We start from the raw sequence: 27,992 nt of genomic DNA, 5'->3' as shown, positions 1-27,992 counted from the left end.
ACACCTTCCTGGTTTAATTATTTATAACTAGCTGTTGTGTTTTGCAAAGACTGTGTAATTTTAAGATTGTGTTAGTTGTCCCATGAATTTGTTGACTTATACACAGTATCTCCTCTCTAGTAGTACATTGTGATTTCCTGATGTCTTCCCTTTTATTCTGCTACAGTACATGTGGCAGAAAAGGAGGTAAAAAAGGTGACCAAATTCATCTGCTAAGATGCTCAGTATCATGCCTGGAAAGAAACCTTTAGCAGTTTGCACAGCTACAGATTGCCAGTGTCACTGAATTGTAGAAACCGCTAGAAGCCTCTATGCAGATACAACATAGGCACACCTGGACTGCACAGGCCTGACTCTTCTTTTTCTTTGTAGATGCTCCCCTTTAAGATCCAATACACATATACATATTCTTTTTTGTATGTTAGTGTCATCTGGGACACAAGGCTTCATCAAATAGTGCAGTGATTCCCAAATTTTGGTCCTGCAGATATTTTGGACTTCAGTTCTCAAAATTCCTGACAATTGGCCAAGCTATCTGGGGCTTCTGGAAGCTGAAGTCCAAAACACCTGGAGGACTTCATCTAGATGATGATGATGATGATGATGATGTAAGAATCTTGACCTAGCAATTATCAAACTTAAAGATACACTTAATTAAGAGAGTTGTATTCATGCTCTACTCTACATTAGGAAATAAGGAACTTGTTTAGCTATCGATTTCTCTTGGAATGATATTGAGCAAAATGTAAATATTTAATCTTGCTGTCTTCAGTGTTAAGTATTAGTTAACAAGGATATTTTAGGTAGTAGAAGGTAAGTAACTATTCTGCCCATTGTTTAATTGATATTAACAGTTATTTTAAAATTAATTTTAATTGTAACTTGTTTAATTTTATTTTAAGGGGGGACATTGTAATATTAAGTATTGTATGTCGGATGTTTTTAACTATATAAGCCACTTTGATTGTTTTACTACAAAAAGTGGGGTATAAATAAAAGTTTTATTTATTTAATTTTATTTATTATTTTAGTGGAAGCCATTACAATCTAAACCATAACACGTTTTTCTTATTCTTTACAGTGTTTTGCTGTTCGTTCTTTGGGATGGGTAGAAATGGCAGAGGAAGATTTGGCTCCTGGAAAAAGCAGTGTTGCTGTAAACAATTGCATCCGGCAGCTCTCTTATTGTAAAAATGACATACGAGACACTGTTGGCATTTGGGGAGAGGTAAGGAATGCCCCAATCATCTCTTCCCCAGCTCCCTGATGACACCTCTTTTCTCCTACTCTTCTTTTTTCAAAATTTGGAGAAAAACTCCTAGAAACAGAGAGAATAAGGGTGTAAAATAGTCAATAGAATAATGTCCAGGAAAGATGAGGTGTTGCTGTGCCAGTGGGCAGTGATGACTATCTTCTTGCGAGGAGTGCAGTGCAAAATAATTCTGTAAGACATGTCTCCAGCTGTGGCCACTTGTAGTGATTGTAGGAAATGAAGGCCACTACCAGTAATATGCAGTCTCTAAGCTGTATGGACTCTTTTTAAGAAGAGAATGTGGGCACTGGCCCAGATAAAAAATTAAGAACTGCCCTGCTCAGTCACAATAAGGATTAATATCTCTAACATCTTCATTCTAGCAACATTTCCTGATTGAATCAGACATAATTTCTTTTGGACTTCATCAGTCCCTTTATCTACTATATAATTAGCCATTACTACACTTGGATTAATTTGCCTGGATGTTTTTAAAAATCATCTAACACAACTCAGCAAAACCCTCTCAGATTTGATGGGCTTTCCCTCATAAGGATGGGTTCTCCAATTTGGTAATCAAATATTGATCTTTTTGGTAAGCAATTATTGATCTTTCTACTTTTTCAAGCAAGATAACCAGAACTGTGAACAGTATTTAAACTATGGCCATACAGTTGACTTCAATGTACCTGTAATTATATTTACATATAAACGCTCATTTTTAAAGCATATTGGAAGCTTGACATTTGCTACCTAGGCTACAAAATCCCTTAGGCCTTCTTCTCTACCAAATAGCCTATCACATTCCACTTATTTTACTGAGTTGTCAGGAAGATGTGTTGGGTTAGTACTTAAAATACTGAAGAGGGTGAATGCTGAACAAAACTATAGTACTGACCATAGCAAGACATCTGCTTTATCAAAGCGGGGGCCAGTTCCTTTCCTGATACTAAATTATCTTCAGTGGTTGGTGTGTGTTTGTGTAATAAATTTTTATCAATAGCTCTGCATTACATCCCAATGTAATAGAAATAATTCATCTTGCTACAGGGGGAAGAGTCAGTTTTATTTAAAGTAGGAAGAAAGTAACAGAAAATTGTGAATGCTCTTGTCTTTTTTTAATTAGGGAAAAGACATGTATCTTATCCTGGAGAATGACATGCTAAATTTGGTCGACCCAATGGATCGCAGTATTCTTCATTCACAGCCCATTGTAAGCATCCGAGTCTGGGGAGTAGGCCGTGACAATGGACGGTGAGTCTGGAAAATATATTTCCTTTCTTCACAGTGTTGAAAAATGTTTGCATGGGATTGTGAACTTTCTAAACAAAACACAACATCCTAGTAGTCAACTAAGTGTATCATTATAGTTGTGAAACTGTGAGACGATGTGGATAGATTGAAACAAGGTAGATGTCTACCTAACTGGCTGTATTCAAACATAAGAAAAAATATGATTTATTATTGCACAAATGAACCTCTAACTCATCAGTTTTCCCCCTCGCTTCACCTTTTCTGGGGCAGCCATGAGAAGGCGATTGGAAGCTTTCTCTTGCATTTTACTAGTTGTGCTCAGTACAATAAACTATAGTATCCTTCTGGGACTGTCTTGAATGAGACTGGGAGTGGGCAGTACATGTAGTTGCAGTGGCTTTAACCATATCTGTAGTTTAAGGCTCAGGATACAGTACTGGGGGAATTCTGTTTCACCTCTTGAGCTTTGGATTTCCTCTAGGTTTCATCTTGGCCTCTATGGTTTTCAAGATCCATATGAAACCACTGCACAAAGTCATTCTGAGGTTTAGATTGCGAAATCAACAATATATGCATAAAGTCCACTTCCCTTTTCCATCTTCTTATCCTAAGAGGGTGATCTCACCATCTTATTGCAAGAGTTGCCTGGGAATAGCTTTGCAGTTATGAGAGCAAAGCAGTTGAAACTTAATCCAATCAAGACAGAGGTGTAGGGGATCAGAAAATATGCTGATGTTATTGGAGATGTCCAGCTGATTGTGTATGAGCCTATATTCCTTTTAGAGGGCCAGACACATTGTTGGAGAGTACGTTTGGACACAGGTTTATTCATGGGGTGTACCTTTTGGGCCTACCTTAAGATGTTGATATCAATCTTTTAAAAGTCTAAAAGACTGGAATTTGGCTGACTGAAGGCCTGCTTGCACTCAGGTAGGCTTGCACAAGTGAAAAAGTCAATATTTGAGGCTCTGCTCTCTGGTTCAGCACTGAGATCTATCAGATTAATGAATCCCAGAGTTTGGGAATTTTCTTTTCTGCAACCCTAGGGAAGTATGTATGTGTCCTTCTTTGCAGGCCTTCAGAATTTCTTCAAGGACTCTAAGTCCGTCTTTGTTTGGATAACTTTATACCACTATGTTTTAACATTTGTTTTATCTACTGTTGTCATTTAAAGGTATTTTTCTAGCTTTGTACTGTTACTTTAATAATTTGGCATTTTAATATATTGTCTTAGTTATATGTTTTTGCTTTCTATACATAAATACCCAGAAAGAACAGTTTTAAAAATCTGTTAATTAAATGAATCTCTGTTTTGTATTATATCTGAACTGAATCAGACTTATATAGTTAAGACTAATTCCACTTTAAAGTTCAGATACTATCAAAACTTCAGTTAATTGGGAACTGAAGCAAAGCTTCTATTCGCCTCCTTGAAGTTGTGCTGAAGGAGGGGGTGTCACATAAGCCTGAGGCTCATTCACATAGTGATAAGACATTGATTGTCATAATATTTAAATGTAGTCTTTTGTCTGTCTACCTGCCCTTCATATTATGGTTAAAATAATTTTATTTTTTAATACTTCTGTAACTACATAAAGTTACATTACTGTAGGATATTCAGAATGTCTGTTTATCCTGTAAAGAGAAGAATCTCTAGGAGAGAAAAATATAACTGCACTGAACCTGAAAGAAATGGAAGAGGGAAAAATCAAAGCCTTCAGATTGTCTCTGGCAATAGCTGTGCTAGTGAACTAGCTATACTATCTACTTTTAAAATAATGTATGTGTAGGTAAACATGTTCTACGGTAGCTGTGTACAGTGAAGACATAGAGCCAGAACAGACAAGCAGGGGAAAACAGCTCAATCCTGCTTTTTCTGAGAGTGGGTTGAAACTTCACTGTCCGCATGGCCCACTCCAAAGGTGGGCCGAATACGTATGGCCAAACCATATGGTGCTGCATCAAGCCGTGCTGCTGGGTATTTTTTGGGGGGGGGCACCTCCCTACCATATGTACACACTGTCACACAGACCCACCACCTGTGACTTCCATTTACCTCCCACATCATGCCCAGATTCCATTCCATTGCATGGCTGCCCCCTTGATTGGCCACACAGTTACACATGGGATGATTTGCTGGTAGAAGGCATCGGTGCATCAGTGTGCCAAGTGATATTAGCAAAGCACAATCATGACAGCCCCCCTACACGCTCCCTTCACCCCTCTTCACCTCATGCCCTCTGTTGAACTGTTTGATTTGTGTACATTGTAATTACATCCATTGGATTAGTCACACTCATTTTTTTGCCACAGCCCCGCATTCACACTGGGTCATTTACATGCACTCCAGATGGAAGCACCCCAGAGGGATTAGAATCCTGCACTCATCCTATAATTGCATCTAATGGAGTTGTCACATTTTCATTTTTCTACTTTGCCACAGCCCCGGTGCTGGGTCGTTTACATGCACCTCAGAGGGATTAGAACCCTTCACTCGCATTGTAATTGCATTCATTGGAATTGTCACATTTTCAGTTTTTTTGCTTTGCTGCAGCCCCTTATTTGCACTGGGTTGTTTACATGCACCCCAGAGGGATTAGAACAGATCAGGCAGGAACTCTCCCTGGAAACCAAGATGACTACATTGAGGCTGTTGTCTTTTGGCCACATAATGAGAAGAATTGACTCACTAGAAAAGATAATGCTAGGAAAGTTGGAGGGCAGTAGAAAGATAGGAAGATGACATACCAGATGGATAGACTCAATCATGGAGGCAACATCCCTGAGCCTGCAGGACCTGAGAAGAACAGTTAAGGACAGCGGGGTTGGAGGTGTCTCATTCACGTAGTCACCATGAGTTGAGATTGACTTGAAGATAGTTAGCAACTACAACAATCCATCTCCTACCAATTGCTTTTCAATTAAACCCCCTCTCTCCATATTATAGAGTGCAGAAGAGACTAAGTGGCTTTACAACACAGAATAAGCAGCCAGCTACCTAGTCATCTGATAACAATGGTACACTTAGCTGTTGTTGTGCTAACATTTCCAATAAAATTTTGAATTTGAGTATAAATGAGGAAATACAGCAACAGTTCATATGTAGAGGAAACAGATCATATGGAACAGAGTAACTTCATGTCCATCTAGCTGAAGTTCAAGGCCAGTGGGTATCAAACACAGCAGTATGGTTTTCTGTTGTTGTTTTTAATGTAGGTACTTCATAGCTAGTTACATATTGACATAGTAATATAGATTTATGAGACTTGCTAAAATTGTCCTTGGAATGAAACACCATTGACCCAATGTTTTATGCCAGATTCTCTGTGTTGTTTGTACTGAAATAAAGAAAAACAAGTTTGTATACTTTCAAGTATCTAGATATTGTTTTTTCAAGTATCTAGATATTATTTTTTTCCCTCTTTTCTTTTGATAGATTATTTATGCTTCTATATCTAGACATCAAATGTTAGACGAGAAGCAAGAAAGTCTTATTTTTCTTGTTGTTCTTATTGAGTAATTTTGGCTTACAGCTAAAATTAATCAATTGTTTAGCAAATTCATCAGAGTTTGCTGAAGCGAGCCCCTTCAGTGAAGTTGCAAGTGTAGCCTAGAGCCCTAATGGATTCTTTAGCTTTGGTAAATTATCTTGTCTGAAACCCAAATAGATGCTGGCCTTTTACACCCAGTGTGTACTTGCTTTTTCTCCCTCAGGGTGAAATTATGAAAGGTTTTGTATATTTTCAGTGATTTTTCAGTTTTGTGGAATCTTTTGTGAAAATGTTGTATGCTCAATGTCTTGACATATAAGAAAAGAATGAAAAGTGTGCAAAAGCTCTGATAACACCTTTTCTGTTGAAGCCAAGGGAATTTGTGAATATTCTTTACCACCCTACTAGTAGTAACTTGGGGAAAGAGTAGAAACATCTGATGTGCTCTTACTTTTCTGAAATGCTTGTGAGGTCCTAAATGAGAGGCTTAATTTAACATGCATCATGCACTGTGACAAGCAAGCAGCACAAGGAGACAGAGCATTGAAGTAAGGCGTTATAAATAATACAGTAATTTCTTGTAATTAATCTTTGTTCCAATAATATACTTATATTGCATTACTATTATAATTGAGCAAAGGGAAAATTCTATTTGTAATATAGGTCAATGTGTTGGTTGTTTTTATAATTACAGGGATATAACTCACCAAGTGGCATAGGAGAAATATTACATGGTTCAAGGTCTGGCTTATATTGTGCCTCATGCTGCTAAATGAAAATCACTCAGATTTTAGGTTTTTTTAGTATCTAAAAATAACTATTTTTGTTACTTTTAAGAAACAGGAGGCAAAGATGTGCCTTTAAATTTGTAACTAACAGTAGCTACTTTAGGAGACCCTCTAGCTGTAACTAATTATTTTTAAAAGTAACATTCCACATTGTGTGCTATACTTGGTAACTACTTTTATCAGCTTTTGGTGATGGGGAACAGAATGAGAAGCTGAACAAAGACCTACTAAGTCTGAAAACCATGCAGATCCTCAAATAGCTATGGTGAGGCAGGATTTGCATGGGGAAAAAGGTTGGGAAGGACATACATAATCTTTCCCCTGTCCATGACCTGAACAACGTAGAGTAGCATTAAAAATGCTCACATCATCCTTTCTAGGGAAATTATTCCATTCTTTTTATTGTCAGGTAGTCAGTAATTCTGATGATGAATATAGTAACTCCTGCCTCCTGAATATTGAGTTATTTGAAAGTCATTGCTATCTTGAAGTCCTTGGATTTTTATTATCAGATTTTTTTTTCCTCTGGTTGTAATTTATTTGGTTGAATTTCTCTTTGGAAGATGAAAAAGCTTTTAATGGTGCCTGACCAGATGATTTTCTAAGTCATGTGCTAATGAAAGATTGATGAAAAACAGAGATCTGCTAATGGAAGTTTAATCTAAGGGTATGTCTGCCGGCGCACCTCAGGCTGAAAAGCCTTCTGGGAGATTAATAATTCTCTTAGCACACGCTATGCTGTTATCTTGAACACTAGCATTAACTCCTTTTTAATACAGTAGCATGGTAGGAATAGGCTTCATGATTTACTTGACTGTTTTGCTGACTGAAAATTGTATGATTGTTTTACACAGTGGTAAGAGATGTGCCTTGACTGCTCTTAATCATGCCATAAAAGCAATATAATGCTGAAGCTATCTAACTTTAATCAGTCTTATGTTGGGGGTTAATCAGTGGTTCAAAAAGCACAGTTCGAAACAATCTATTGCTGGAATTGTCTTGGTTAGTCTCATCTGGAATAGACCCATTCAGTTAGTTGTTGAATGGTGAGTCAACACATAAGTAAATCCCAGTATCAATAGGATTTGTGAATTTTAAATGTGGATTGTTTTAATATGTATACATCATATTTGTCCTTTTAAATTGATGTATGTTTTAAATGATTTTTTTAAACTGATGTTTGTCTGTTAATTGTTGTTCCCCGCCTCGAAACATGGGGAGAGAGGTGGGTAAGAAATAATAATAAGAACAACAATTTTATTGTTATTATGGCCATTGTATGTTATGTACATATAACCAGTCCTGTTGCAAATAAGACTATTAATTTATTGTTTTAATTGTTGTGTGCCTTCAAGTCTATTTTATCTGTGAGCCGCCTTGAGTTCCTTCTGGAAGAAAGGTAGCATACAAATGAAATAAATAGAAAAATAAATCAGTTCTGACTTATGATGACACTAAGGTGAACCTGTCACAAGGTTTTCTGGGGCTGAGAGTGTGTGACTTGACCAAGGTAATCCGTTGGATTTCAGTAGCTGACTGGGAAATTGAATCCTGGTCTCTTAGGTTGTAATCCAGTGCTCAAACCACTATACCACGCTGGCTCTGTAATACAGTTTTATAATACAATTCAGTAATATTATTCTATAATAATATTAATTTTTAAATTTGTGATAAGATTCTTAGCTTTAATATTTTATGTGTTAAGATGCATCACTTTTAGAGAACTGGAGAGATTTTTTTGGTCAGCTAGATGATGGCTCAGTGGCACAGCAGACAATAATGAGAGTAGTGCAGTGCAAATATAAGACAAATTCCCTTTAAACAGGGATGGCATGTAAGGAAGAACCATGCCCTTTCTTTTCCAGTCCCATCCCAAGCTTCCCTGATGCCAGAATGCAAAGTGCTGCCTTTCTCACATCACACGTGGTAGGAGGCAGACCTTGGAGCAGCAATGCTTCCTCATCTCGGAAAGAAGAGGAGGATGCAGTGGCAATGTCCACCCCCCCCCCCGCCCCAGAAGATAAAGGCAGTGTTCCCCACCACCACCACCGCTACAAGAAGCGGATGTCTCCACTATGGCACAGGCCAGCTTTTTGGGGAAAATAGCTACTTCAGTATGAATTCTTTTTCTGGTGTGCAGAGGCGCAAGGGTGTTGTGGTGCCTGTGCCTCTGTCTTAATCTGCGTAGTTAGTGAGCAGCATGAAAATGCCACTGTGGAATCCTTCTCCAGTTTTTGGTACAGTAGGGAGGATGGGCACCAACACCAATCACTGGGCATGCAAAGAAAAGCAGCCAGAGCAAGGGAAAGCACCCAACTGCTGCTCTTGAAGCACATGGACTGAGGCAGTCACCTCACCAAACCTAATGAGAGTGCTGGTGCTATCCTTTTCAGAACACATTCCCATCTTTCTCATTGTGTGTCTGTACATTAACCCGTCCCATATTCTATTGTTGTCTTTTACTACAGCTTAACATTGTTGATGCTTACTGGAGTTAACATGAGGCAGCTCCCTCTTAATTGGTTGCCAAATGTCTGTCCAAATGGGAACCAGTGCAGTTATAATCCCAAACAAAGGTTGAAATCAAAGGCTTTCATGGCCGTCATCCATAGTTTTTTGTGGGTTTTTCGGGCTATGTGGCCATGTTCTAGAAGAGTTTATTCCTGACGTTTTGCCAGCATCTGTGGCTGGCATCTTCAGAGAACATCAGGAATAAACTCTTCTAGAACATGGTCACATAGTCCGAAAAACCCACAAAATACTAAAGGTTGAAATCATACAGCTCCTTAGATGCTGTGGGACTGAACCTTCCTGAGCCAGCACCGCCAGTGAAGAGAGGAATACCGGGAGCTGTAGTTCAGTAACATCTGAAGAATTGCAAGATTCTCACCCCTGCCTTAAATCATGTTTAAAGCAAACCATGAAAGGGTGCAGAGAATTTCTAGGACAAAAATAAAGGAGAAAAGAGAAAGGAAAAGGGAAAGAATAGCGATTTCTAAAACTGGTTCAAAATATGCATGCCACAAATTGAAGAAAAACAATTCTCCAAACATTAAGCAGACCTTAAAGCAGCCTTTCTGAACTTTTTTTTTAAAATAATGGAGGAATCCTTGAAATAATTTTCAGGTTTCAGGGAACGCCTGGATAAATAGTTATATATACTCCTCAAAAATGTGGGGAGGGGTTCAATCATGTTCTCTCACAAAACTCCTAGAGACTTCTTAGAGAACCCCAGGGTTCCAAGGAACCCTGGTTGAGAAACCCTATTTTAAAAACAACATAACTTTCTTTTTGATGGAATTGTGATATCATGGACAATCCTTGTGAATTTCATATTATCCATTTGCCGTTAATTAGGAAGGGTCCACCTGGTTTTTGCATTCTCACCTTAATATGAAAGCAATGAAAGCTTGATAAATTAACAAACAAGTAAATTGCTTTTTTTACATTGATACAGTGGGTTTACTCTAGGTTGGATTACCAGTTGGTCTCATGCCTAGTTTTGCTGCTGGGATTTATATTTTTGTGCTACTACTACCTATTCAGTATCCAGCTTTGTTACTTTTCTCTTCTTGCTTCAGCATACACAGCAGAATAAGTCAGGAGAGAAAAGAAGACAGTGTGAGTCGGGTGAGAAAATGTGAAACAATTTTGTTGTCTCGGCTAAGATACCCGTTCGCACCCTGTTCTTCATCTTTCTGCTCAGGGCTGTGAGCATAAGTTGGAAATTTGCATTTCCCAAAATAGATGTCATGTGCACATTAATCCATTCACTCCACCCTCCCTTTTCCTTTCTTCCTTATGCATTTGAAAACTAGGTCATAGTCCACTATGGGCTTTGCTGATTTTCTTCATCTGTCCCAATAGACTTTTAGTTAAAGAAATGACAATGCAGCCTTCACATGGTTATTTTTCTCTCACACACGAATTCAACGCAGTAGTTTTATTGTCACTGCTCCATCCTCTAAACTGAGAGATTCCCAAATGGCCATGGTGTATAAGGATGTGTTCTATATGATATTCTTGCACATACCAACTCTTTATGGGTCAATAGCTTCAGTGGGACCAGGGACCAGTTTTTACCCCTGCATAAGGTCATACTACCAATTTTTGGCTGCAAACAAGCCAAAAATACACTGGGGAGAAATGCCAAACTCACCCTGAAGCTGTTGCTGCCAGTCCTCACAACATATGGCTACTTCTGGTGTTTGGTCCTTAACTCAACTTTGCCCCAAACTAAGCAAAGTCAGGGAGGTGGGGAATCTGTTGTTTCCAAGAAACCCCAGAGCAGCCTCAGGTTGCTGTTTTTTTTAGCCCAATCCATTGTCTACACACCAAGAATCATGCCATCCCGCTTCCCCACTCTGACAACACAGGGAAGGCGGATGATCTGTTTGCAGCACTGCCACTTCCTCAGGGGTAGGATCTCTGTGTAAGGTATGCCCAGCGTACTTCCACTTCTACTGAGGACAGAAACAGCTGCCTGGACATGTGATCATCAAGGAGTCTATCCCCCACAGAAGTACTGGCATGCCAGGCAAGCTTTACACAGGGCTTTTGCCAGTGAGGAAGTGGCAATGGCTGGTTTGAAAACAGGCCAACATTACCACTTCTTTGCAGGTAGAAGCTCCCTGTGAGAACCTAGCCATTGCCATCACTTCTGCTGGGATCAGAATGGGGCATCCATGCAATAAATAAAGGGTGCCCTGTTCTGACCTCAGCGGAAGTGAGGGCGCTGGCCAGGCTCTCGAAGGGAGCTGCTTGGGTGGTGAGGAGTCGGCAGTGGCTGCAGCACCGGGAACAAAAGGACAGGCCAGCAGAGCCAGTGTGATGTTGGCCCAGCTGGCCCTCGTATACAGTAATGCATCATTGCATCGGAGTTTGGCCCAGTGTGTGTGTTCGGGACATAATGCTCCAGACTTCTCCCAGATTAAGCAGCCAGTGTGGACGTGCCCCTAAAAATGGCTAGAAATTTAACCTGGTTTAAAATTCCAAGTTTTTTTGTCTGGATTTTGACATTACATATAAGTTTTAGGGATCAAGAGTATGGAGGTTAGTTTTGAAGCATAGCACTACTCTAGATGGTGTTTGGGTACAATTTGTGGGCAGTCTTTTTTGCCTGAAAAAATTGAGAGGGTGTCTGCGGACTCTTGAGTTTGCGGGAGTGCTTTCCTACTCCTGCTGTGTCTGCCCTACTACTTGTGAGGTTAATGTTGGAGTAATTTCCCTGAAATGGGCAGAGCATTTTTTTTCTTTTTTTGCATAAAATGGAATCTTGAATAGATGGATCCCTTCACAACATTTGATATGGTTTGGGCAATAAGTCAGATTTTAAATTACTAAGGTCCAGAACACACTGAAGAATATGTTAGTGATAGGTGATTGTGTAAGAAAGTATGAAAGGTATCATCCCCAGCATTTTGTAGCAACTTTATGGTACATGACGAGACACAGGAACCAGAAAGTGCTGAGTCTGAATAATATTTCTGTGATGAATTAACTAGGCGAGTCCCTCATTCTCATTCTCCCATCCAAAATACAGGGAAAATAATGCTGAATTATGTGTTTCAGCAAGGTAATATGAATATGAAAGTGTAATTATTATTAATTATATTAATTATGTAATTATTAATATTATTAAGTAATTATTATTTGAGCTGAAGAGCTGAAACTACTGAAGAATACTTGCTCTCCAGTTATCAGAGTGGCATGTATATGTCCAGTTGATGATATTTTAAAAATCATGCTACAGTGTTAAGTTGAAGAGCTGCTTTCCACACCCTATTTTGTGGTTTATTTGTTGCTCTTGTAATTTTGTAGTATTCTTTTTTCCTCCTCTTGTATGCCCTTTGTTGTATACAGATTGTGAGTCCTAGGGAATGAAAACACAGTCACAAGAAGGAACGAGCATGTCGAAAATAAAAGCAATAATGCAGGAATATGTTAAACAGAGACCACTACAGTGTTATTTTAGAGTACTAGAAAATTAATATAGGAATTGGCAGAGGAAGGTACATGAAAACACCTAAGTGGAATTGGAATAATATGAAGTAACAGGAAGTAATTATATGTACCCAAAAACCAAGGAGAAAGCCAGGCAAAGAAATCCTGGACAGGAAGAAAACTAGGACATGTAGAAATAAAATTAAACAATGAGGGAATAAAACTTCTGCAACAGCTTTCTCTTCTCAGTTTTGGGTGCCTAGTCATCAATTTCCAAATGAATTCTAAAACACTGATAAGTCAGAATCTCCCGCCCACCTTGCAAACTGCCCCCCCCCCCATAACAAATGCCTTTAAAGCTTGCTGATGTCAGTGGAACGGTGGATCAGTTACCTCAGTGTGGAACATTGAAGTCTAGATAGAATTTTCCCACTAGTCAGCAATTGGAGAGCAGATATTATTCAAAGTTAACTTAAAGAAGTGCTTGAAAAAGTTTCATTACAGCTATACCTCCCAAAATTGCAGAGCACCTTCGGGTTATGGGAACTGTAGTCCAAAATGTGTAACATATCCAAGCCCCACAATTGATGCTTTGATTTTTTATGTATGTTTTAAGGAAGGTCAGAGCAGCTTACGTTGGGCTGCCATTCAATTCCTTGTCAAGTCCTTGTCTAGGACTTGCCTTGCTTTAGCAATTAGATTCTATAATTTCTTATGAGGATTGTATGAAGACATATTAGAAAGGTCTAATTATTAGAACTTTATAAATATGTCTTCATACAGTCCTCATAAGAAATAATTTGAATGATTGTAAAAGTGTAGAGGCATACTTCACTTAACAAAGCCTCTGACAAAGAAGCTCCTTTTACAAAGTCTTTTTATGCCCTCTCATCCTCCCTTGTCCTCTGTCTAGTTGAATGTTTCTAGTAGCATTAGCTTTGGGATGATGGTGAAGGAGGGGTGTCAGGTTGCAACACTGTGTCTGCAGTAAATGATGCAATAAAAGCTTGAATTGGACAAAACAGGGATTTTGCTCTAGCTGATCCTGCTGTAACTGTGCCTGCTGTTACCTAAATTGTACCACAAATGACTTTTGATAGAATTAACTGTCTCTAGCTCAGTGACAGCAGCAAGAGGGCTCTTAGGTAATGTTTAAAGTGGGGAACTTTGTCTACCAGGCCTGAAGAACTAGAACTCCAGAGTGCAAGGTTCACATATAATTTAATTAATACAGTAAAAGGATTTCAACAATCACACAAAGAAATACACTCATATAAGATCTAACAAAGTGAAGGTAGGTTAGAAGGATGGGGTGATACTTTACCAGCTCAAAGGCCAGGTTGCCCAGAGGGAGGAACAGATGCAGAGTGGATTGGACTCATATTGCTTCGGCTCGCAATCTGAGGATCTTGGATGAAATCAGACAGCATGTCTGTCCGAATCCAAATGAGACCCAAGTGTGATAGCTCAAACAGCCATCCCTGTTGGGGCAGGTCCCCAGGAATTTTGAGTTGATTTTTCCAGGAGGAACAAAGAATGATGGAAACAACAAGACAGTAAATGCTGGCATCCTAGATCAAAGAGGTGACATCTCAGGATGGCAAAGCCCTTTGATTTCCATATGTTTGACAAATCCATCACACTCCTAATTGAAATAATTGATTTTAAATTTCAAAATGGTCCACCTTCCTGCCTGTGTGCTGATCATTTCACCTGGGTCCACCTGACCTTTTAGGCAGACTATTTTTTTGTATTGGGGTGCCTTTTCCGGGCTACATGACCAAGTATCCCTTTCATAATGGAATTCGATATCAAAGGTTGATCAGAGGCGAGGGGGTCCCATCCATGCCCTAAATTGCTTGGCATTTGGCTCCAGAATCCTTTATGGAGCATGGTGAACACCAAAACAGAGAGGGAAAATGGGAAAGCAGATAAGTCTGCCTCACTATCCCCATTGTGTTAAAGAAACATAAATGTATATGGAAATCATGAAAAGAAGTGGAGGCTAATGAAAGAAGAAAAAAATCATTGCTGGATGCATTTTTTGGGGGGAGAACCCAACAACTTTCAAGTGATCTCTCAAGGATTCACAATGTTTTGTTTTGTTTTGTTTTTTACTTCTGTCAGTAGCTTTTTCCTGTTTCTACTATCTGACTGAGTTGTTTTATTTTACATGTGCTTATTGGTAGTTTTAGATAAAAGGTTTACTGAAACATTTTGAATTCCTTTTCTGTGGTGCAGGAATCTATACCTAGAATCATAGAGTTGGAAGAGACGTCAAGGGCCATCCAGTCCAACTCCATTCTGTCATGCAGGAAATAATCAAAGCATCCCCAACAGATGGCCATCCAGCCTCTGTTTAAAGACCTCTAAGGAAGGAGACTCCACTACACTCCGAGTGAGTTTGTTCCACTGTTGAACAGCCCTTACTGTCAGGAAGTTCCGCCTAATGTTGAGGTTGAATCTCTTTTCCTGGAGCTTGCATCTCTTGCTCCAGGTCCTAGTCTCTGGAGCAGCAGAAAACAAGCTAGCTCCCTCCTCAATATGACATCCCTTCAAATATATAAACAGGGCTAACATATCACATCTTAACCTTCTTTTCTCTAGGCTAAACATCCCCAGCTCCCTAAGTCATTCCTCATAGAGCATGGTTTCCATATCCATCACCATTTTAGTTGCCCTCCTTTGGACACACTCCAGTTTTTCAACATCCTTTTTAAATTGTGGTGCCCAGAACTGGAAACAATTCTTTCCAAGTTATTTCTGCCTCTGGTACCAAATTTTCTGTTGAAGAAACAATACTCAGGAATACATCTACTTCATTACCTGAGACATATCTGTATAGCAAAACATGTACAGTGGACCCTTGTTATACGCTGTGGTTTGGTTCCAAGATCCCTTGTGTATAACAAAATCTGTCCATGTTCAAATTCCATTAAATATAATGACAGCAAAATGATGTCCCTTATAAAAAATGGAAAATCAAGGTTTGATATTTGAAATTTATACTTTTTTGAACATTTTCAAACCGTGTATGCTTGAATCCATGTATTAAAAATCCGTGTATAAGAAGGGCTGACTGTATTTAAAAGATAGAGACGCAGGACCAAAAGACACTGCAGAAATAATCTAGTTTGAGACCATGTTGACTGCCCTGAGTAGGGAATCCTGGGAATTGTTGTTTATTGTGGCACCAGAGCTCTCTGGCAGAGAAGACTTAAATGTCTCATAAAATTTACCATTCCCAGAATTACCTAGCATGGAGCCAGGGCAGTTAAAGTGGTCTCATACTGCATTATTTCTGCAGTGTGTTTTGGACCTCAGTTGAATTCAGTTCAAATAATTGCGTTTATAGTGGTCCAAGCATCACATGATTTGGTTGAAATGTAGGTCCAATTCAAATGTATTTAATTAAGATAAACCATGTTTTATTGGATTGAGGACATAGCCTATACTCACATATTCACTTCCCTCATTTTTCATGCATGCCAGAATTCAGGATGGCCATGGTATATTAAACCACATTATCCCATTACATATGAGTTTGGAAACAGTATAATTTTATGTAATATTAATTGCTTACATATTATAATAAAATGTTACAGCTCTGTATAACTGTACAATGTATTAAAACATTGTACACTTACGAGTTAGCTTTGGGGCGAATTTGAAAAATCCACTTTCTCTGGGTTTTTTTTCCAAAAAACTGTGATAATTGGAAACTGGGATTGCATAGTTCCCATATGTTAATTAGCAAGAACTGAAAGCCCCTGGGCTAAATCCTTCCTGCTGCACAGTACCATCTGCCTCCTCAGTGGCCAATCATTGTTAAAAGGAGTTTTGTAAAATGATGTGCTTGTTGCTGGCAGCCTATTCAAAGGTAGCAGGAAGTTGAGATGGACTAGAAGCTCAATGGCCCTGCTGTTAAATTACTATCAGGGCCAGTTGCTGAACCTGAAGCAAGCTTTCATCAGTGAAAGCACCAAGTGCTTTGATAGAACATCCTGGTTTAGTGATAAAGTAGTAGTAGTAGTAGCAATTGCATCACTAGGGATGTGGGGGGATGCAGACCACACCAGGTGACATCTTGCCTTTCTCCTTGTTTGTAGATGCAAGTCACAACATGATTTAAAAACAAATGCAGCTAAGAACACAGAGATATAGCTGTGCTAGTCTGAAATATCGGTATACAAAGGGGTCTTGTAGCACCTTTGAGACTAACTTTGTTTTTTGGGGGGGGGAAGTTGTAGTATAAACTTTCATAGACTTGGTCTACTGAGGAAGCAGGCCATCTGAGAAAGTAGACCAAGTCTATGAAACCTAATGCTATAACTTCTTTTACACAATAAATTTCACAGGTGCTACAAGATCCCTTTGCAAATTAAGAACACAGCAATGTATAACATTAATACACAAACCAATTGTCATATTAAAACAACAACTGAAATAAAACAATTTTAACACATTAAGGAAACTGCTAGAATAAACTGGCTGAAGAACAACAGAGAAAGAGTAAGCCAGTCTCTCATCGAAGGAGTTGCACAGTCTGTGAGCAACCACTGAGGTGGCCCTCCTTCATGCCTTCAGCAGACTTGCCAGTGAGGATGGCAGAATTGAAGAAAGGGCTTCCTCTGATGTTTTTGAAACCTGGGCAGGCTGATATGGGGAGAGAAAGATCTTCAGTCCAAATCCAGGTTGGATAGAGCTTTGCAGGTCATTACAAGACCACATTGCATGTGGATACTGACTTAAAAAACCATGGCCCTGTATCTACAAGACCTGAGCAGGACTGTTGATAATAAAGTGACTTGTAAGTCTCTCATTCATAGTATCAGTATACGTCAATCAGCTTGATTGCGGTTATCATCAAAAGTCGTAACTAGCACTTTTAATTTGTGTTTACAAACAGACAAGTTGTGTGAAGCTGCTGTAACAAGGAACTTTTGTGTTCTCTGTAACCCACCCCGCTCTACAGTTTGACTGCGTTGGTATGGATCTGCAGAAGTTTCTGAATGCTTTCCAAAAGCAAACCCATGTAGAGCACATGATATTACTCCAAAAAGGCTGTAGCTAAGGCATGTGTAAATGGAGCTAGATCAGACGATTGCATTTTAATTAGTGCAGCCCATTGAATTTAAATAGTTAGTCCAAATGTCCCTGGTGATTTTTTAAAAAATTGCTTGCCAAAGTGCCTGCTGCTTAGTGAAAATAGCACCTGTAATCTAATTGGGGTTGAATCCTAATGCTTCTTGAATATTTTACATCTGTTATGAACATCAGGCAAGTCAAAGGATAATCAGATACAAACTAGATTTCTGTGGAATGTAATACTTCTGAAATGGCTCTAGTTTTATAATGGTTTATTCAGTCCTCAGTCACATCCACGAACAGCTTCCCACTGAGAGTTTTTAAACTCTGGCTTACAATTTTTTTCTATCATTTGTAACATAAGTGCCACACGGCGCCATGCAGATGCCGTGCAGCACTTATGTAACAGTGGCAGCACCCTGTATACAGGTTGCCACCATTGTTACACTCTTGTCATGTGCTAGAGTTGCGGGGCATGTGGGCGCTCCACTCCCAGGCAACCCTAGTACGTAATGAGGGCGTCAGTAAGGGCCCTTATGTACCGGGCTTATCATAGCTTTTTTTTACAAGTTTCTTCAGATGGGGTTTACATCTGAGCAGTCCATGTCTTTGACATCACTTGGTATAACATTATAGGGCGGATTATCCAATTACAGCAGAAGAAATAGCACAAATAGCTGACTTCCTGGCAGAAGTAACAATGAACCATTGGAACATCTGAGATCCTGGTCAAAAGGAAAATCTTGCAGGTTCTTTGCAAGCTATTTATCTCAAAGTACCACGGGAGACAAATAGAGTATCTATACTTCTGTAGACTTTGGCAAACAGAGTCAAAATGCATTGTTGAAACGTTCTTCGTGGTTCAACAATCAGAAAGGATCGTTATGAATGATTCCATTTGTTACAACAAAGGGCTCATTTTATCTCAGTTTTGTGGGTTTCATTGTTTACGTGATCTACTGAAGACGGGTGGGACAAGGACACAGAACAAAGGCATTAGCAGTGATTATAGCCTTTAATTTTAATGTGATAACTTTGCCCAATTTTAACCCAGAAAAGCTGACAGACATACACAAATGTTTTATTAAAATGTTAGAGCCTGATTCTTCTTGGTATTCCTTTGAGGGGAAGTGACGAAGACTTGTCACTGCCACCATTTTCTCACCTAGGCATTCAAAAAGGTCAAAAGCGGTACTGCGGCAGATTGAGTAGAGCAGGTTGTTGCTTCTTTTAGGGTCTCCTAGGACAGACAAAGTACTTGCCTTTTGCCACTCTATTCAGAGGAAGGGATGGTTCCTTTTTGGATACATACATTGATCCATGGATAAGTCGAGCCAGGTTTGGGGGGCCAGTTTTTTTAAACTAAAACTAAGCTTAAAGTGTTAGGTTTATAAAAATCTCAAAAACAGATAGCACTGTAGATGAGAAAGAAATGATTGTAGATGAGAAATGCTTTCCTGCCATATTGATCACATTTTAGGGAAATAGATGGAGGGGAAATCTGAAATCTGTTTGGGGAAAATATGTGTTTCTGTGAAAGTTTGAGAGACAAGCTGACACACAGTTCTGGAGATGCATTAAAGAGAAGCCCCTCAGAGTGTCTAGCTGTGTTGATTCTTTTTGGTTACCAAAAGAGGCAATTGGGCTTACATAATGGCATTCTAAAGCTCCAGTGGCTAGAGTACATCTTCCTTTATGTCTTAAAGCAGTAAGTCTCTACGTTTTCATCTCTTCTCCTGCAAAGTGCTTGTCATTTGCAAACCTACTTTTGAAGGCAACTACAACATAATTGTGTGTGTGTGGTGGGGAAGAAGATAAGAGTCCAGGTCTCATCGAAACAAACTGAAAACTAGGAATGCAAAGGGGTAGGCATGGCTTTCCCAGATGGTTTGTAACTGTTGGAGGCTATGCTTGGGTTAAAGATTTGCAACGAAGGCCAACTCATAAAATTATTCTCACTTTTTAGTTGAAAGAATATAAAGACCTTTTATAAGCTTGATGAAGTACAGCGCACCCTTGCTATATGCAGGGGATCCATTTTGAATCCCTCCATGGATAGTAAAAAAACATGGGTCCTTAAGTCCCATTCTTTTCAATGGGCATGCTCTCCTGCTCACACCGCTGCATACGTCCATTCAGAAAGCCAGGGCTTGCTGTCCGCAGAAGCTAAAACCACATCCTTTGTTACATGCCCCTAGGTTTTACCCTTGATTTATCCATGGATCATATCAAAATCCATAATTTTGGCCCCAAAAACCTGCCCTTGATTTATACATAAGGTTGACTTATAGTCAAGTATATATGGTACTTGACCTTATTGCATTTTGTGGTTTTTCATATTACAGTATCATAAAAGGCTTTTAAAACTGAAATTTATATAAAACATCTTAATTAATAAACAAATCAGGTTTGGACTTCTACATATGCAGGCATCTATGTCATATATGAAATTGTAAATAAATTGGGTGCTGTTTTGCCCCAGGGACCAAATTGTAACCTCATATAACTGACTGAGTTAGTTAGCTTGAGAACATAATGGCCAACTGGCTGTTGAAATGAAGCCTATACAACCTAATTACCTCTTAAAGAAATGGGACTTCTCTTGAGTAATTTTAAAAAAATCAAAATCTAATCTGAGTGTTAAAATTAGTATGGTTGTCACATGTTGCTGTTGCTTGTTGGCTTAAGGGAAGAAACATTAGAGGAATATTAATGAGACTTTGAAGCTTTAAAAACAAACTGGATGAGATTCAAGATTGGTTAAGAGTTTAAGGAGCATCTCTTAAACCAGCTTTACTGAAGGACAGTCACACTGGATTGTACAAATTAAATGAAAGTTTCAAGTGAAAACAAGAGCTTGGGATTCATATAAGCTTAAGACATGTACTAAATGCAGAACCCAGGCAACAATGACAGCAATAAAATCTTGTAATGACAGGCATTCTTGCAGTGGCTCATTTTTAGATTTTACCCTGTTGCAATGTCTGGGATTGTGGTCTGTGTTTTTTATAGAGTGTTCAGATTAGAAATGAGGCTCCAGTATAGCTGGACAGTGCTTAATGTTTCTATTTCAGTGCCATTCCTGTCAAATAGTGTCATGTGTGTAAAACAGTAAATCCTATTTTAGTAGTGTCTGAAATGGGACAAAAAAAATTAGACATAGGAGTTTATCAAACGGGAGGAATTTCTCTTAAATTTGAATGAAAAGAAAGTGGGGCCAGAACACATTCACTTAAAGTCGCTAGTTTCGCGCAATTACGTGAATACACATTGCATTCGAACTGGCTCCCCATTGCCCGAAAATAGCATGCTATTGCCCGAATTTGCATGTGGCAGTCTATCATGCAATAACATGAAACCACATGATTGCGTTCGGACTGACTTCCCATTGCTCGAATTTGTGTGTAGTGGGTTATCAAGCAATAACGTTAAACCCCATGATTGCATTCAGATTGCCATCAGATTATACTTCCAATTTCCCTTGTCTGATAAACTCCACTCTTATTACTCTAGGAAAAGAAAAACTCTTGGAGGTTAGATTCCTCTATAGCCATTGTTCACCATGAACAATGGTGGATCATTCATTTGTGTCAAATTCTGTTATACTAGATGGGGGGGGAATAAGATCTAATGATTTAGGTAACAAATAAAGCAATAGAAATCAATATCACATTTGTCTGGAATTATGCTGCTTTATATTTGATGATTTTGAATCACTTTTGTGTGGTGATGCTGGTGGACTCAAGCCAAAATTTAATGATTATGTAAATCAGTGCCTCCTTATGCGAACTGACCACACAATCTCAATGATGTATACAATTTTGGTACCCCAAAAAAGGACTGATTTAAGACCCAGTTTTAGGACTGGGTCTTAAAATCTCTAAGAAACTAATAAACAATGGATTTTTGTGGGTTTTTCGGGCTATGTGGCCATGTTCTAGCAGAGTTTCTTTCTGACGTTTCGCCAGCGTCTGTGGCTGGCATTGTTTACATAATAAACAAAGATTGGTGACATACATGGGTATAAGTCGAGGTCCTTTGTGCATATGAGTGGTTAGGATTTTTTTTTTGATAGTAGCTAAGGATCTATTTGGTAGATGGTTGCACAACATCCAAAACCTCTCTGCCAAAGACATGTCTCAAGCTCTGGGGGTAGTGGTGCTGTAGCCATTCATTGTCTATGGTGACTACACAGGCAACTCAAGAAGTGACCCATCTTGGCTGCAATTGTAGCTGCAGGGAATAAAAACATGATTGCTCTCATTTTTCTTCCCCTTGCATCCAACATGAGCAGTTTTTTGGTTGCTTAAGTTAACTCCCATCATGGAAATCAAATGGAACACACATTGGCTGAGATTGCACAATTGCAACTGCAGCCAAAGAGAAGAGAAATAGGGGTTTTCTCCAGGATGGCAAACAATATAATTTTTTCTTTCCCTCACAACAATGGAAATGATCAGCTTTTTTGGTTACCTGAATAGCCTCCATATTCCCTCCATATCAGCCACTGAATAGACGAAGTAGCACCCCACATAGGCAGAGCTGTCTGTTATGTTCAACATGTCTGATACAAGATAAGAGCCAATGTGTACACTATTTCATATATTACAAAATGGCATCTTCGCTCTTAGATGAGGGAACTTTCATGATACCCATGTTTTGTCAAACATATGTTCGTTACATCCATACTTTAGGTGTATACTAGACCTATACAAATACATACCTGCACAATTTGTTTTTTATTTATTTATTTATTTATATACCGCTATTCCAAAGAGCATAGCGGTGAACAGCAAGTAAGCTAATTAGCAAGTAAGCTAATTTGCCCCCAACAGTCTGGGTACTCATTTTAGCAACCTCGGAAGGATGCAAGCCTGAGTCGAGCTTGGGCCCTTTTGCTGGTCTTGAACTCGCAACCTTGTGGTTTCGAGTGAATGGCTGCAGTACAGGCATTTAACCACTGCGCCACCAGGGCTCCAATCTTAACTACACTGGCAAAGTTTTGTGAGCTGCTTTTGATTATAATTTCTTTAGAAAGGCAATTTTCAAATTGATGGAGTAGTTATACTTACTTTATTTTCTCATTTCTTTTCGCAACAAATCCCAGCTTGTGGCTTCCAGTTGAAAAATGTTGATGAAATAATTGGCACAGCACTGTTACTAGAAGCCAAAACAGCTCTCTTGTTTTTCCCCTAGGATCACTGTCTTACACTGTATCACACAGATAGTCCATCTAGAGCAGTATTGTCAACTTTAATGGACAGCAGCTCTCCAGGTTTTTCTGACAGGATTCTTTCTGGAGACTTCTAGTGTCCTGTTGATCTCCTATCCAAGGACTATGTAGTCCTAACTTTGCTTAGCTTCCAAGATCAGAAAAGAACAGGATGCTTAGGGTAGTATGGCTGACTCTACCTATGCGATTGGTTTATTCTCTCTGTGTATGTGCACCTTCAAGTCCCCTGTTGATATATGGTGCCCCCGTGAATTTCATAGGGGTTTCATAGAGGTTCATAGGCAAGGAATACTCAGAGATGGTTTTGCCATTTCTTTCCTCTGAAATATAGCATCCTGCACTTGTTTTTCATTGGTGATTTCCCATCCAAGTACTGTACTAACTAGGGCTGATCATGTTTAGCTTCCAAGATCAGTTTATTATACAATGACACTATATTCTTTCTTCTGCACAATTTTTGGGGTTGTACTAGAGGCTTAACAGTTAACAGTTTGTGTGTCCCTGTAGGCAGAACATCTGGAGACTCTCATGTGTACTGACAGTCATATGTGTGGACATATAGTTTTTTAAATATAACTGGTAGCCAATCAGACAGGAGGATAATCTGTGATAGTATATCTCTGTTAGGAGGATAGAAGGAGGAGGAAGGTGGGAGGAAGGGCTGAGATATTTTTAAACTCACAAAGCACTGAATATAACATGGAATTGAAAGCAGAGCAAAGGAAAGACGCTACCCTCTCTGGGAGCTGTTGACTGGCTGGCTGGCTGAGGGGAAGGGGACACCCGCTCTACCGTGGCTGTATCCAATCACACAGCTGGGCTCACTGAGCGAGAAAAGAACGAGAGTATCTGGCTGAGGAGAGTTGCAACTGACAGGATTTGGTCCAACTTAATACAAAATGAATGAGCGGATGCCCCCACCACCCCAGGGGTATTCGACCCATGTCACCGAAGTAGGAGTATATGGCTGAATAGAAAGAGCCCTTTGCACTGTCAGATGTCTGTGCAAATGTTGAAGAGGGGAGGCAGCCAGGGCTCAGAGAGTTGGGGCTGATGATTCCTGACATGTGCTTGGCATGACAAATTCCTGTTTGCTGCCGTAAGGAATAAGGTAAGAAACTTAAACTTAACAGGAACCTCCTCTGTCGGTCTTATGCAGATACAGGGATTACAAACAAGGCAAGTAGCCTTTTGTCTTCTGCAGTACTTGCCTTCTATAACTATGTACATTGGGAGCTGCTTTTCATTTATTTAATGATGCAGTAAGCTTCCTTGAAGGCGGATGTCAGCTTGGAGTGTTGAAATGGTAGGTTATATCTCTTGTTTTACAAGAATGACACTTAACAAGATTTGGAAAGGAGCAGCAGCTCCAATGGCCAGATGAGAGTTACGCTGTAAGTACACCACCTGCTTCTTTATTCCCCTTTCTGATTTCAGAAGCTGGCTGTAATAAACTGATGAACTGTAGCAGACCGAGACCCATCTGACATTCAGCTGTTTTTATTTCTCACTCAGATACCTGCTGTTCTTTGGCTGTGGTTACCAGCCTCATATATTCACTTGCCTAAATTTGCAGTTTTGTACAGCTGGGCTGCAATTTGCTCTTAATCACAGTACTGGCTGGAATGGACAAGAAATTACTCAGTTGACAATTTATTTTCTGAAGATGATATAAAAATTAATGGGGGCATTAATATTTTCCTGTCTAAAAAAGTTACCATTACATATTAGATTTTATGTTCTTATTTCTAATTCATAAATTTGTGAATTAAATTTGTTAAGCATGGAGCAAAAAACAACCTTTTGAAAAGACAAATAATTTATTTATTTTTTTATTTTTTTGTTACTTGCTTTGTTGTATATGCATATGTATGCTGTAAACCGCTTTGATCGTAGGAAAAGCGGTATACAAATAAAACATATTATTATTATTATTATTATTATTATTATTAATTGTACCATTATTATGTATTTTTGATAACTGGTAATTATTGAATTATTTATCTGTGTTTTAATTATGGAATTACTTGTATGTGAGAAATAGGACCTTTGGAAGAAATACCATATTTTCTTTAACAGAAGAAAACCTTGCATGATTGAAGTGGTATTTGCATTAGTTTTGGATCAGTAAGGCATTTCTGATTTGTTAATCCTTTTTGTATCTGCTGAGGAAGGCTTAAGGAGGCACAGTTTATTGACTGGTTAACTGATGTATAGCTAGGAATTCTCATTAAATTGTAGGAGAGGGGAAGTAAAAGCCCATAAATCTTTTTCTTTTCTTTCTAATCACTCACCACTTCCATTCTTCAACTTGGGCTACTCTGACATGTGTTGAAGAACCTCTTTGCTTTGCCTATTGTCTTTGCTGTTATATTTGTTTTCTGAGTGTAAAAGAATATTAAGTGCTTCTCAGTTATTGCTCTACTATAATAAAAACCCACAGTAAATTGCATTATCTTAGAGCAATGGCTTTAATTATGTGTTTATACTGGCTTACTTCACCATTAACATAATTTTAACAACTGGGGAAGATGGACTTTTTATTATTCATCCCTGAAGCATTTCTTAGAAGGCAAAAGAACAGTAAATTATTTAGCCTGGAAATGAATGCATTTCCCTTTTTTCCCTAACTTAATCCCTGTGCTCTATATGTTGAATATGTAAATCAGTCTGAAAAGCTGTGCTTGCAATTTATGATCAACAATAATCCCAAATAGATGCACCAAACCTTAAAATATGTAATATAAATTAATGCTCAGAGAAAGTAAAAGTCAAACTAATACAGATATTTTAAAAATTCAGTTTAGATTAATTTTCTTTCAGCTCTGGTGTAAGGATAAGATGAACACTACAGTTTGTATTGTACAAAATGCTGAAGACTAGGTTATTGTGCTTATTTAAATTATTGATATCTTGGTTTGAATAAATTGTTTCATTTAAATTTTAAAATCTTGTTCAAAAGTCTTGTGGTTTGTCATTTGAAAATGAATGGCATTTTTTGACATTTCGATTTCAGCCATCTTCATTTATTACCCACCAAACACTCCATTACTTTTATAACTCTAACATGAGAAGGAGCCTATAATTCCATTGCCAGCAAAATACCTTGTAACTTACCTGTATTGTATTACAGTATTTTATTTAAAGGAAACTGTAGGCCTAAATCCAATTGTTCATTTCAACTAAAGTGGATCCTTTGAATTAATGGAAGCTTAGTAAGTCAGTACTGAAGTAAATTCCACTGATTCTGTGAGCCTGTTTTAGGTGGGACCAGCAATTGGATTTAGCTCTTAATTTTCTTCTACCAGTATGTTTGAAGCAGCCTTGAATTTAAATTTCTACTGACACTAATCCTAAGGATGTCAGTATATGCAGAATACATGGTGCGGCTCCATGGTATCACATTTGTATTTATCGTTCAAAATTTGAAGAAAAAGAACAAGTATCTACATTCAGCAGGAATTGTGATGCAATGGGCTCGTTAATTTGGTTAAAAATGCTTATTTAAATGTAGGATTTCCCACAGCCCACCATTCTCCCCTGTCACCAATTCTTAGAATGGTTCATTAGCAGTGGAGACAGAAGTGAAAGCATTTCTTTCAGCTTTTTATATAATTCAAAGTTAGCCTTAAGGTGAATTTCCTGAAAAACACAGAAAAATGTTTAGCCATGCTTGGATCAGCTGTTTGTGAAATAAAGCCATTCAGCAGGCACTTTGTCTTATGTAGGATTAATTTTGCAAGGAGTAGGATGCCTGTCATACTTTGGCCATATCATGAGGAGACATGACTCACTAGAAGACAACAATGCTGGGTAAGGTAAAAGGCAATAAGGCAAGAGGAAAACTTCATTCCAAATGGATAGACTCAGTTAAGGAAGTCATGGCCTTGAATCTGCAAGAGTATCCTTGAGCAGGGCTGTTGATGACAGGGTGGCTTGGAGATTTCTCTCATTCATAGGGTCACCATAAATTAATTTATAAATTTATAAATAATTTATAAATAATGTTGACTTGACAGCAGTTAACATCATGATCACCATCATCATCCTGCCCTTCTCCCAAGACTGGGACTCAGGGCGGCTTACAATATTAATTAATCTAAAGAAAAAAGGGCCAACAAAGTTACCAAACAAATGCAAACAGAGCAAATATAAAGGAGTTTGGGGATGGAAGGGAAATTTCATGAAGGATAAAATTCTGACTCGGAAAGGCAGTGCCCTTGTTTTGCCCCATTGGAGCAACACCCCTGAGTAGGACAGGATGGGAAGAGAAATAAGAGTTAACATCCTAACCATCATATGTAATTAGAGATTGATTGCCACAGGCCTTGGAATCCCAATACAGATCATGCTAACTCAAGAGTAAGTTGTCACTGAGTTTAATGTGATTCACTCCTTTGTGTGCTTTCAGTCATAGACTACTATTCTGTGCACACTTGCTTGGGAGTAGATCCCACTGAATAAAGTGGCACTTAATTCAAAGTAAGTAAGTATTTCTGCTGGTATTATAATGTGAAATTTCTTCTAAAAGTATACAGTTAGACATCCAGTGACCATTCAGAGATGGACAGACTTCAGTGTTTTGCAGATCTACTTTGTGTCTTTTTCCCCTAGACCCCCAAGATCTACCAACCAAAACCAGGTGCAAAAGACACAGAATTAAAGAGTGCTAGTGCTTTTGGACCTCTCAGTGGCATTAGATACCATCAAACGTGGGATTCTTCTGAAATGCCTGGGGGGATATGGGAATCGGAGGCACTGTACTTCAGTGTTTCTGGTCCTATCTCTTGGGCAGGTTCCAGATGGTGGTGTGTGGGGATAGCTACTCCTCAAAAACGGGGATGTTATATGACATACCACAAGGTGCCATTCTATCCTCAATGCTATTTGTCTAAATGAAACCACTGGGAAAGATCATCTGGAGGCCTGGGGAGGGGTGCTCT

General features: G+C 38.8%; 1 protein-coding gene across 10 annotated transcripts in view; it reads left to right on the top strand.

Moving 5' to 3' along the window:
- The window catches only part of APBB2 (amyloid beta precursor protein binding family B member 2), a 193,160-nt gene that overhangs the window by 138,941 nt on the left and 26,227 nt on the right, over positions 1–27,992 (top strand). For 9 of the 10 annotated variants that reach the window (XM_042467266.1, XM_042467265.1, XM_042467269.1 and 6 more), the window contains 2 exons: positions 1,082–1,228; positions 2,379–2,506. In XM_042467266.1, the coding sequence (XP_042323200.1) occupies positions 1,082–1,228; positions 2,379–2,506 (275 nt within the window). Of the gene's footprint in view, positions 1–1,081; positions 1,229–2,378; positions 2,507–23,458; positions 24,161–27,992 lie in introns of those variants that run through there. The other variant, XM_042467270.1, reaches the window with a different exon arrangement.

The sequence above is a fragment of the Sceloporus undulatus genome, chromosome 5 (genome assembly GCF_019175285.1).
Source record: "Sceloporus undulatus isolate JIND9_A2432 ecotype Alabama chromosome 5, SceUnd_v1.1, whole genome shotgun sequence".
NCBI classification, from domain to species: domain Eukaryota; kingdom Metazoa; phylum Chordata; class Lepidosauria; order Squamata; family Phrynosomatidae; genus Sceloporus; species Sceloporus undulatus.
Note: the sequence above shows the minus strand (reverse complement) of the source record. Positions and strands in the feature narration are given on the sequence as shown.